The 13,632-nt window shown below is 36.7% G+C and overlaps 1 protein-coding gene across 1 annotated transcript; it reads left to right on the top strand.

Annotated features, from left to right (window-relative positions):
• The first annotated feature begins 1,648 nt into the window (after positions 1 to 1,648).
• LOC114302207 (putative receptor-like protein kinase At3g47110) lies at positions 1,649 to 4,612 on the top strand. Its single transcript, XM_082876053.1, has 4 exons — positions 1,649 to 1,992; positions 2,088 to 2,404; positions 2,523 to 3,398; positions 4,236 to 4,612. The coding sequence occupies exons 1-4, from the start codon at positions 1,649 to 1,651 to the stop codon at positions 4,610 to 4,612; spliced, it is 1,914 nt and encodes a 637-aa protein (XP_082732179.1).
• The last annotated feature ends 9,020 nt before the right edge of the window (positions 4,613 to 13,632 follow it).

The following is a 13,632-nucleotide window of genomic DNA, read 5'->3' as shown; positions in this document are numbered from 1 at the left end:
TTCTACAGTGGATAACTCTCCGTGGACATAGGCAATTGCTGAACCACGTAAATATTCTTGTGTTATTGTGTGTGATTGATTTCTGGTGTCTCACGGTCCCAACAAGTTTTATTTTTGAGAGTGAACTTGTAGCGAGGATTCTTTGTAACTCTCAATTGCTTAATGATACATTAGCCATAGGAACTTGAAGTTCAACATCAAGTTTGTATAAGTTCTTCACTCCTCTTCAAAAAGTGAACCTTCTTAGTGGATTATAAGATTATAGATTTTGGTGGATTCTGAAATTATTGGCATCGTGGCAATTCAACAATCGTGGTGAATATCCAGTGGAGATCGTGGAGGCACCAGTAGAGTGAACAAAGACGTGTGTCGGTAAGTAGACTCGTGTAGCCTGGATTGGCCTTTGTAAGATATCTCTTGTACTACCTTTCTTGCATAGTGGATTATTTGTCTGGCCGAGGGTCTGTGGTCGTTTTATCACAAGTTAGTGGATTCCAATTATGATTTTCCACGTAAAAAATATTGTGTCATGGATTGATTTTCTCTTACTCTCTCTTATTTACATTGATCGTGATTGCTTAATTTTTAATTGGACTGCTTAAATCAATAATCACATTAAACGAGATGGGCCTAGATTTTTCAAAAGAGATTTTTTGCACAAATCTAAGTTTTTCAGACCGAAATAAAATATGTAGATTTTGTGTAAAATAGACAATTTGATTCTATTGATTTTTCTTACACTGGTGGATCAGAGAGAGAATAAATTTTTTTAAAGACATGGTCATTAGCGCTATAGTCCTAGAAGACTCATCTCTGAAGACTTTCGTGAGTTGAACTGGGTCTTTGTCTAAAATCTTAAACAAGAGAATCAAATCAAATAATTGAAGGATATGATCAAAACCCAATTACTATATTTTACTTTACCACATAAATTTGCAGAGTTTTTTCTAATATAAATAAATTCCACTAAATTCACTCTAGTTCGTTGTTATAGTTTTTTGTAATCCTGGATTGCTTGGGTCTAGTAAACTCTCAATGAAGTCCCTAGATTGTCAATTCCAAATGAGTTTGATTGGGTCTTGGTCATTGTTCTCTTTTTTCTTGCTATGGGCAATGGCATCAATGAAACAGATCAACTAGCATTGCTTGCATTAAAATCCCAAATAACTGATGATCCCTTCAAGCTTTTCACCTCCTGGAATGATTCTGTCCATTTCTGCCAGTGGAACGGTGTCACATGTGGCCGCCGCCACCACCAGAGGGTGGTCCTGTTGGATCTCTGGTCCCTGAAATTGTCAGGCAACATTTCACCATATATAGGTAACCTAAGCTTTCTCAGAGCTCTACACCTCCAAAACAATAGCTTTGTTCACATAATTCCCCCAGAACTTGGCCACCTGAGAAGACTAGAAGTTCTGTACCTCAACAACAATTCAATCAGTGGTGAAATCCCAGCCAATTAATCTGTTTGCAGTGAACCATATCAGAGAGTCTTCCTTCTAAAATAGGAATTGTTCTTCCAAATCTTAAGATTCTTAGTATTTCCACTAATCAATTTACTGGATCCATTCCCATTTCAATTTCCAATGCCTCGAACCTATTTTATTTTGATACATCAGAAAATGACCTTATTGGAGGAGTACCAACTATGGAGAAGCTGCATAAACTTCACCGATTGTCAATCGCATCCAATCATCTTAGGAGCGGTCACATTGTTGATTTGGGCTTTCTGCCCTCTTTGAACAATGCCACTGGTTTAGTGCTACTTGATCTTGGCGATAACAACTTTGGAGGAATGTTGACTGAAACCATTGGCAACCTGTCCACTAAGCTTAGAAAAATACAACTTGGTTATAATCAGATATCAGGGAGCATTCCTTATGGGATACAAAATCTCATCAACTTGGAAAGAATATGGCTTGTTGGCAATCACTTTACAGGAAATTTACCATTTGATATTGGAAAGCTTCAGAACCTACAAGATTTGGACTTGTCAGAAAATGAATTTCGGGAAATATCCCATCCTCTCTAGGAAATTTAAGTTCATTAATTAAACTTGGTTTGAATCAAAAGAGTCTTCATGGCAGTATCCCTCCAAGTTTGGGTGACTGCAAAAATTTGTTGTCATTGAGCCTAGCACATAACAAGCTTAGTGGGCCAATACCTCAATTAGTTATTGGTCTTTCCTCATTATCACATTTGGACCTATCTGAAAACTATTTGACAAGTTCTCTTCCAGTGGAAGTTGCAAACTTGAAGAACCTTGGTTACTTGAGTGTTTCCAGCAATATGTTATCTGGTGAAATTCCCGGCACTCTTGGCAGGTGTGTAATGTTAGAAACACTATATATGGATGGTAACTTTTTTCAAGGAACCATTCCTTCTACTTTGGCTTCTTTGAGAGGTATTCAATTCTTAGATCTCTCTTGCAATAATTTTGTCTGGACGGATTCCAAAATATTTTGCGGCATTTAATTTATTGTAGAATTTGAACTTGTCCTACAATGATTTTGAGTGTGCAGTGCCAACAAAAGGTATATTTGCAAATGCAAGTGCAATTTCAGTCAATGGGAATAGCAAGCTTTGTGGAGGTGTACCTGAATTACGGCTGTCCTTGTGCAACTCCATACGGTCCCAAAAGAGGAGATTGACTCTCGCTTCAAAATTGGCAATTTCTTTATGTAGTGGGGTTTTAGGGGTATCTTTTATGTTGTCCATTCTATATATTTGTTGGTATAGAAAGGCAGAAAAAGATCTTTCTTCCGTTTCACTAAAAAAATCACTCTTGAAAGTATCTTATCAAACTCTTCTCAAAGCTACTGATGGATTCTCTTCAGGAAATTTAATTGGTGTTAGTAGTTTTGGGTCTATGTATAGAGGAATTCTTAAACATGATGGAACAATTGTTGCCATGAAGGTACTCAACCTCCGGTGTCCTGGGGCTTCCAAAAGTTTCTTAGCCAAGTGTAAGGCCTTGAGGAACATTAAACATCGCAAACTTGTTAAGGTACTGACCGCATGTTCAGGTGTTGATTATCAAGGTAATGATTTTAAGGCCCTGGTTTATGATTTCATGGTAAATGGAAGTCTGGAGGACTGGTTGCATCCAGTCACGGGACTGGATTTGTTGCATAATGAACCAAAGAAACTAGGTCTTCATCAGCGATTAAACATTTCTATTGAAGTTACGTGTGCATTGGATTATCTTCACCATGATTACCAAACACCAATAATCCACTGTGATCTGAAGCCAAGCAATATTCTTCTGAATGAGGACATGATTGGTCATGTAGGCGACTTTGGGTTAGCAAGATTCTTGCAAGAAGCAAACCATAACTTCAATGCAAAGCAAGGAAGCTCAACAGGAGTTAGAGGAACTATTGGATACACTGCTCCAGGTAAATATTATTTTGATCCGCTTCATTAATTATATTTCTATAATTTTTTTCTACATTCTTTGGAGGATTCTTTCATTTTCAAATTGAATTCACGCAGGAAACACACCCATATGCTCACACAGATAGCTTAATAACCAAACCTTCTAAGGCAAAATTTGTAGTTTCTTTTATTCTGCCTTTTTCACAGACAATCTGAGTTGGCCTCAGAATGATTAGGGGTGACATACTGTAACAAGAAATTACGATTGCCAGACCAATTTCCAAATGCCAAAACTATATATATTTTTTTAGGACCTTAGAATAAAGATATCTAGTTCTGTTAGGAGTTTCACCCTACTTTATTTTACTATTTTCTCACTAGACCATGTTTCAATATGAAACATCTGAAAACTCGAAAATCACTGTTCCATGAATAATGTGTATCAGTGGATTTTGTTATAATTGGCCTCAAAGACTGGCATGCCAAGATACTTGACAAACATATTAACATAAATGAGTCGTAAGAAGTTTTTTTTGCTGCCCTCCTTTATCTACTTGTTTTTAAATTTATTTATTTATGTTTTCATAGGAATTTAGATTGGTATTAACTTATTGAAATCATTGATGGCCTTTTCTAATGAAACAATTGATGTATAGAAAGGATTTGAGTGTTTTGATAATTTAATTGATTGTTATCCCTCAAGGTTGGGCTTTGTTAGAAGGCTTGCGGGTCTGTTCACTTTATTGCCATTTCAATCAATATCATTTCAAGATTCTCATGTCAATGGTTATGTGCTTATGAAGAAACACTTTTTTCCAATTACAGCTACAATTCAATGCATGATGTGTTTATTGCAGAGTATGGTATGGGAAGCGAGGTGACAACAAAGGGAGATGTGTATAGTTATGGGATTCTCTTGTTAGAAATGTTCATGGGGAAGAGACCCACTGATGATATGTTCAAAGATAGTCTGAACCTTCATAACTTCGTTAAAATGGCTTTGCCTTATCCAATGGTAGAAGTTGCAGATCCAATGCTTCTTTGGGAAGTAGAAGAAAAAACTCTAGATATCAGAGTAAAAACCCAGGAGTTCTTGATTTCGATTTTGCAAATTGGAGTAACTTGTTCTACAGAGCTGTCGAAGGAAAGGATGAACATTAGTGATGTTGTAGCTGGGTTGCATTCTATCAAGAGTATTTTTCTTGCAACTGTACACTCAGAACAAATTATTTAATGAATTTCAGTAGATAATATAGTTGAGTCTTATAAACCAAATTTGGATAGCTGAAGAACCAATTCTATGTTTCCATTTCAAAATGCCTTGTGCAAAATGTTCTTGTATCAGAATATCTTAAAAAACAGAACATGGCTAAATTCTGTTTATGTAAAAATGCTATAATAGTTTTGTTCTTCACGAGCAGCAGCTGAATCTGTGATATTGTTGTTATTGTTTTCGTTTTGGTTAATCAAAAACCATTTTAGTTGTGGATTTTTTTATCATTATTGATTTTACTTGGTACACAGGCCAAACTTGAACTTTTAAAGCATTTTTCATGTTTGTGTATCTAAGTGCATACATCCTTTTGTATGTTTGCATCCATGTATGCATATTACTACCATTTGTCTTTAAACCATTTTTGCCAACATAAAATTTCAATGGTTCGCATTTTTCAAAGCTATTTACTTTCTCTTTCTTATTCACACAAATCAAGAACAGAAAAAAAAAATGTAGTCTAAATTCATTTAGAGTCCTTTATATATCCTTTGTTTCTCTTCTTTTTTTTTTTTGAGGGGGGGGGGGGGGATTGTTTTGCAACTGCACAAATCCAATGTCAAGAATTCATGCATTCAACCAAATTGCACTATTTTTTTCTTCACTAAGCAATTAACTTAATCTCGATTGACAGTTGAGCTTAATGCATAAATTAATTAATTCATCCAACCAACAAGTGGATCGATTTAGAGCTTATGATGTTTCTCAGAAGTTTATTTTTCGACCAGCCTGCAATAATTTGATCTCTCCACGGATTTTGAAAGGTACAATTATTTTTGTAATGAAATCAATCAAGACAAAATGAGGAAGGTGAATATATATATATATATATATTTTTCCCACTTGGTGTAATTTTGAAAGTCACAATCCACAATAGCCTTTTCAAGATGCTGTAACTTTGTCAACCAGATAGATCATCACAACATCTAAATTCTATCAAAAAAAATTTCCTATATTTATGCTTAAATTTAATCCATCAATATATATTATTAATGTTAGAACAATTCGTCTAGGATTCTTCAATTGGTGGTCTTCGGATCTTCAAAACTTGGCAATGATCTTGTCTATATAGAACAGAAAATTGATGCTTCAAGTAGCGTTACTTAGTCGCTTTCCTAAAGACAATATTTATACCCACCAAAAGGTGTGCAGTGGGTTACAACAAATTTGCCTCCAGAATACAATGAAGCCTGATCTAAAGATCTAGTCTATCGGCGTCTGCACTGATGACAATAGATCAGAATACTCTTGATATAATCAAGAAACCAAGACACTGATAATCAAATCTGCAGAACTTGATTATCAATAAGAAAAACAAAAATTTGCTTAAGAAACTCTTGATCGAAAATTCAAAATCAAGAGGGAGAGAGAAAGAGAATTGCAGGAATGCTTTTCAGGATTTTGGATTGAATGAAATGGCTGATTTCGTAGCCTATTTATAGGCCTTGATGGATCTGATCGAATGGTCATGTCTCTTGATCACATCCGATCAGATCTAATCGTTAGATTGACGATCCATGGTGCAAATCATTCTAACACCGAATAGATGCCTTGACTAATCACACCTGATCACAATCAGGTGCCATCTCATAAGTACGATCACGCACATCTCCAATTAATGACTATGATCAACCCGCTCAAGATTGGACACACAACCGTTTGATCGGTTGGATGACTCATCGTCAACGGACGACACGTCACTGCCATGTGGAGCTAACTGTATTCCATGTCACCTATGCCACGTCGAATCCACGTCATCGCTCCAACTTGTCCGATGCAAATAGGAAAGTGCCCTCCTGGCGCCTTGCGCCGATGCATCCATGCAAAGTGCAAAGTGCGCCATCAAACGCCACACAGCCCACTACCTACACCACGCGCACGCGTGCATGTGCGTGTGCGTGGGCGGATGGTGCGAAGCACCATCCTTGCGGTGTGGGTGTATGCACATTAGCTTTCATCCCATAATTCCATATTCAAAAGAATATTCCATGTAGCACTTTATTAAGTGCTCCATGTTTTGCTCTCTTTCCAATGTGGGACAAAGTCTCCAAGCTTATTTCATGCTTTCCAAAGAAAAACATGGAAGGTTTTTAAAACACCCAAAAATTAAACTATAAATTTTGAAAACCATTTTGAAAATTTCCCAACATTCCCCCACCATTTTCAAAATACCAGATGATGACTCTTGGTTCACTTGGCTACCTTATGCATAGGTGAAGATATCTTAAGATTTGAATCATTCACTTAGTGAAGACATCTCAAAGTTAGTCAAGATGGCATAGTAGACTTGTCTTTGAACTAGCGATCTTATACGACTAACCGAACATGTCTCACGCACAGTACAGGTTACCAAGTATTCAAACAAACTGACACGTGGATTGGCCTTGTGTCTATATCTTGTTTCATGAGTGCTCTAGAGTCAAGCCCTTGGACTCATAGGAAGCGGTACCACCTCCTACATTCACATAGGTAAGCTTACTGAGAGTACCCTTGTAATTTACAGTACCCTAACAACCCAGTTGTAAGCTTATTAAGAGTTTGCTAACTCATCCTCTTCTTTTCACATTACAGGTGCCAAGCACTTCAACCTTGGGATGAAAATGAAATAAAACTAAGTGCTTGTAATCACGACATATAGTGTACTTGGGCTAATTGAACTCAAGACTTGATGTTTCTTCAAGCGTTGAGTTGAGTTTCCACTAGGAGTGATTATGTTAAGTGGGCTTGAGACCCATCCCCTTTGATGTTTTCCACACCAAATCCCTTGCAAGTCCCTTTGTTAAGGGGTCAGCCAAGTTTTCATTTGACTTTACATAACTAATGGTAATCCCACCTTCTGTGATTAACTGCCTGACACAGCTATGTCTCAGTCCTATATGCCTAGACTTTCCATTATAAACTTGGCTATAGGCCCGTGATAGAGTTGTTTCACTATCGCAATGCAAAGATATTGGTGGCATAGATTTTGGCCATATCTTAATCTCTAACAAGAGATTCCTTAGCCACTTTGCCTCTTGCTACAAGAAGCCAACGCTACAAACTCTGATGCCATGGTTAAGTCTGTTATGCATGTTTGTTTCTTAGAACCCAGGAGATAGCTCCTTCTCCAAGAGTAAAAATCCAACCACTCGTGGATGAGTGATCTTCATGGTCAGTTATCCAACTAGCATCCGTGAATCCTTTCAGCACTATTGGATAGCCATTATAGACTATTCCATAGTCTATTGTTTTCCTCAAGTACCTAAGTACTCGGTTAACAGCATGCCAATGCACACTATTGGGATTACTAGTGTATCTACTAAGTTTTCCCATTGTAAAAGCAATATCAGGTCAAGTGCAAGTCATGGCATACATCAGGCTACCTATTACCCTTGAGTATTTTAGCTGATCAACAGCTCTTCCAGTATTAGGATACAATTTCAAATTTGAATCAAAAAGTATAGACATGGGTGTACAATTATATTGATTAAATTTCTTAAGAATTTTCTCAATATAGTGCAACTGGGTTAGAATCAAATTATTGTCCTCTCGTTTGATCTTAATACCCAAAATTACATTAGCCAAGCCCATGTCTTTCATACTAAAGCTAGACGACAAGAAACTTTTAGTACTTTCAATGACGTCATTGTCAGTACCAAAAATAAGCATGTCATCTACATATAGACATATGATTACACCTCTATTTCCAATAAACTTACTGTACACACACTTATCAGATTCATATATCCTAAAACCATTTGACACTATTACTTTGTCAAATTTCTCATGCCACTGTTTTGGAGCATGTTTCAGTCCATATAGTGACTTCACAAGTTTACACACTTTGTACTCTTGACAATGTACAACAAATCCTTTCGGTTGTTGCATGTAGATTTCCTCATCTAACTCTCCATTTAGGAAAGCAGTCTTAACATCCATTTGATGGATTTCAAGCTTATAGATTGAGGCTAAGGCAATCAACACTTGAATGGTGGCAATTCTAGCCACAGGAGCATACGTATCAAAATAATCGATACCCTCCTTTTGAGTAAAACCCTTAGCAACTAATCTTGCTTTGAACTTGTCAATTGTGCCGTCAACTTTCATTTTCCTTTTGAAAATCCATTTACAACCAATGGGTTTGGATCCAGATGGCAAATCAGCAAGTATCCAGGTATTGTTACCCATGATAGAATCCATCTCATCGTTTATTGCTTCTTTGCTTCTTTCTAGAGAGCAACATCTTGAGAATTCGTAGCTTCCTCAAAGGTTAATGGATCTGAATCCATATTCAAAGAAATCATTGTTTGCTTACAATAAGTTTTTCTAGTTCCTTCTACAAGGTAAACAATGAAATCAGGGCCAAATGACTTCTCAGTTCTAGCCCTCTTACTCCTTAACTTAACAAGCTCATTAGGTTCATTAGGCTCAATGGGTTCATGTTGTTCACTTTCCTCTGTAGACATCAAAGAAGTTGATTCATTTTCTTGATTAGAATCCAACCTTGGAATGGTTGTGAAACGATTCTCATAAAATATCGCATCACGTGATTCAATGATAGTATTTGTTTCAATTAAACCATTGGGCTCTACTACCAGAATCCTATATGCTTTGCTATGTATAGCATAGCCAAGGAATATGCATTCAATTCCTTTTTCACCTAATTTCTTCCTTTTAGGTTCAAGTAATCTGACTATTGCTCTACAGCCCCAGGTTTTCAAGTAACCAATATTAGTTTTCTTGTTTTTCCAAAGTTCATAAGGAGTAACATTTCTTCCCTTGAGAGGAATTCTATTGAGCATGTGACAGGCAGTGAACAAGGCTTCACCCCAAAAACCAGAACTTAAACTAGAGTAAGAAAGCATATCATTAATCATTTCTGTCAATGTTCTATTCTTTCTTTCAGCTACTCCATTTTGTTGTGGTGTGTAGGGTGCAGACTTCTCAAGAATAATACCAACATTTTCACAATATTCTGGAAAATGCTATTCACCGCCTCTATCAGACCTAAGTCTCTTTATTTTGACATTACACTGATTTTCTACTTCTATCTTAAAAATCTTGAATTTTTCAAGCACCTCATCTTTTGAATGCAAAATATAGATATGACAGTACTTAGAAAAATCATCAATAAATGTTACAAAATATTTCTTACCACCTCTAGTGGGGGTACTATGCATGTCACATACATCACTATGTACAAGCTTAAGCAGAGATGTGGTTTTATCTACTTTAGGAAATGGAATGCGAGTAATTTTAGATTGTACACAAAATTTGCAATTTTCAAACATATCAATGTCATACTTAGGAATTAAATCTAAATTAACCATATCATGCATTTTCCTAGTATAGCATGACCTAAACGAGCATGCCATAAAGAAAGAGAATCAACAATATAAGCAGAAACAGATGTATTATTGATAACGTTAAGTTTGAACATTCCTTGATACATGTAGCCCTTCCCAACAAAAATCCCACCCTTAGACAGGACAAATTTGTCCGACTCAAATACTAACTTGAAACCATGCTTATTAAGCAGGCTTCTAGATACAAGGTTTTTCCTAACATCAGGTACATGATAAACATCATTAAGACTTAGGACTTTTCCAGATGTAAACTCTAGATCTACCGTCCCTTTGCCTTTGATAGCAGCAGTTGAAGAGTTGCCCATATAGAGAGCTGTTCCATCACTCACTTGTTCATAAGTAGCGAAACGACTTTTGTCGTTGCAGACGTGCCTTGTTGCTCCTGAGTCAATCCACCAGTCAACAGCATCTTCGAGCATGTTCACCTCGGATACAACAGCCACGAACTTGTTCTTGGCATTTGATGCTTCTGGCTTCTTCTTGTACGATCGGTATTCATTTTTGAAGTGCCCTGGCTTGCCACAGTGCCAGCAAGCGCCTTTCGACTTCTTAGCATTTTTCTTGGGTTGGGGTTCATGCTTACGCTTCTTTTTGTTGAACCTTTTACCATCACCCACTATGTAAATCTTGGACGTCTGAGCCAATTGGTTATCTTTACTTTCAAGTAACCTTGACTCTTCCTCAACTCGGAGGTGTTGAGCCAATTCCTCTAAAGTAAGATCTTCCTTTTTATGTTTCAGAGTTTTCTTAAAATTGTTCCAAGGAGATAGCAGTTTCTCTATTATAGATGAAACTACAATAGATTCATCTATGTTCATATTCTTTTGTCGAAATTGACTCAGAATATGTTGGATCTCATGGAATTGTTCCATAATAGGCTTTGTATCAATCATTGTAAAGCGCATAAAATTACTAACAAGAAATTTTTTACTGGTGGCATCCTCGGTGAGGTACTTTGATTGTAATAAGTCCCAGAGTTGCTTTGTCGTTTCCAAATGTTGATACACATCGAATAGAGAGTCTGACAGCGCATTCAGAATGTGTCCTCGGCAAATGTAGTCATCATTCTCCCATTTGGTTCTAGCATGGGTTTGCTCCTCAGTTTCGTCTTCTTGCTCCGTTGGATAGGGGGTAGTTAGCACATAGACCACTTTGAGAGTGGTGAGCAAAAAGTGCATCTTCTTTTGCCAACATCGGAAATTTCCTTCATCAAAACGGTCAAGCTTCATGAAATCTTGAGTCATTTTTTGAATAGACAATGCCATATCCAAATATTGTCTTTAGATTATTAGAAAAATTCATCTAGAATTCTTCAATTGGTGGTTTTCGGGTCTTCAAAACTTGGCAATGATCTTGTCTATATAGAACAGAAAATTGATACTTCAAGTCGCGTTACTTAGTCGCTTTCCTAAAGACAATATTTGTACCCACCAAAAGGTGTGCAGGGGGTTACAACAAATTTGCCTCCTAGATACAATGAAACCTGATCTAAAGATCTAGTCTATCGGCTTCTGCACTAACGACAATAGATTAGAATACTCTAGATATAATCAAGAAACCAAGACACTGATAATTAAATCCGCAGAACTTGATTATCAATAAGAAAAACAGAAATTTGCTTAAGAAACTCTTGATCGAAAATTCAAAATCAAGAGGGAGAGAGAGAGAGAGAGAGAATTGCAGGAATGCTTTTTAGGATTTTGGATTAAATGAAAAGGCTGATTTCGTAGCCTGTTTACAGGCCTTGATGGATCTGATCGAATGGTCATGTCCCTTGATCTCATCCGATCAGATCTGACCGTTTGATCGTCGATCAATGGTGCAGATCATTTTGATATCGAATAGATGCGTTGACTAATCACACCTGATTACGATCGGGTGCCATCTCATCCGTACGATCGCACGCATCTCCAATCAACGGCTATGATCAATCCGCTCCAGATCGAACACACAACCGTTTGATCGGTTGGTTGACTCATCGCCAACAGACGACACATCACTACCACGTGGAACTAACTGTACTTCACGTCACCCATGCCACGCCGGATCTACGTCATCGCTCCAACCTGTTCGATGCAAATAGGAAAGCGCCCTTATGTGCAAAGTGCGCCATCAAACGCCATACCGCCCACTGCCCGCGCGCACGTGTGTGAAGCACCATCCTTGCGGTGTGGGTGCATGCACACTAGCTTTCATCCCATAATTTCATATTTAAAAAAATATTCCATGTAGCATTTTATTAAGTACTCCATGTTTTGCTCTCTTTCCAATGTGGGACAAAGTCCCCAGGCTTATTTCATGCTTTCCAAAGAAAAAACATGGACGGTTTTTAAAACACCCAAAAATTAAACTATAAATTTTGAAAACCATTTTAAAATTCCCCAACAATTAATTCCTTGTTTATGTTCAGCTACCTATACTCAATTATTAGGCCACTTAGGTTGTAGTCTAAGGCATACAAAAAAAAATTCAAAAAATTCTTATTGTCAAAAGCCCCAACTTTTCAAAAGTTAGATAAGATATCGTTCTGTTAGTCTAAGGTCTTTAAAAACCTTGAGCCACAACTGTAATCATAGTCTATTTGTCTAAATACACAATCTTAGTCATATGATCATATCTTGAAATTTTCACATAATGCTATTTACAAGTACAAGACTAAGACAGATTTGAGAACATAAGATTCCTAATCGCCTCCATGTCACTTTCTCAAATGACTATGGAATTTGTGTTCACACTGTCACGCCCCAACTTCCGTGACAACGCCGCACACTCATTTTAGTGAGCATGCAAGGCTAAGAGTCCAATCACATAACCCACAATGTAAAGTACTCAAATTAAATCCTTAATTATCATAATGCTAAAATCCATAAAAATAAAATAATTCTTATCATATGAAATTGTCCACCAAGTCCACTAATATAATCCACTAACAAAATAATAATCCCAGTACTTAAATCATAGTCCTACTTTCAGCACTCCCACAAGTAAAAACCCCGCTCAGCTCTACTCCTCAGAATCTGAAAATAAAATAAGGGTAAGCTAGACACCCTAGTAAATAACCAACCATCACTGCTAGCTAGATTAAGTATACCAAAAAAAAAAATAGTCGATAACCAATAAATATATTTTTTGCTACCATTCAATAAATAAACAATTATTTTGTGAGATGGTTTCATAGCTGAAAATAAACAGTGTAGCAATACATTTTAATTGAGAAGACAATGAGGTAATTCGACAAAATTTCGTTGTTCAAAATTGATGGTTCGATATTCAATGGTTCAATGACGCAATTCACAAAACCCAAGTCTTGGTGACTACGGTCACTTAGCCCGTGACAAGGCTCAAAACCACACATAGGCCGGTGGTAAAGCCCCAAAAGAAACTAGTTTCTATGCCAATAAATAACCCCTATTGGCTAGGGTCCAAATCATAGTCAGACTATAGTGATGTTCAAAATTTAAACAATACACAACTTTTAAATAAAATATTCGATATTTTCAAAATAAACATTTAGTACAATTTTCATAATAGTTCCATAAAATATTCAAATAATTTTCATAATAATATTCGATACTATTTTATACTTGACCCATATTTTATTTTAAGAGAACATGAAGGCTGTAAATAAATACTTAT

This window comes from Camellia sinensis, chromosome 1, assembly GCF_055761805.1.
Source record: "Camellia sinensis isolate YWXY chromosome 1, ASM5576180v1, whole genome shotgun sequence".
NCBI classification, from domain to species: Eukaryota; Viridiplantae; Streptophyta; class Magnoliopsida; order Ericales; family Theaceae; genus Camellia; species Camellia sinensis.
The sequence above is the reverse complement of the archived record's forward strand: the minus strand, read 5'-3'. Positions and strand labels throughout refer to the sequence as shown.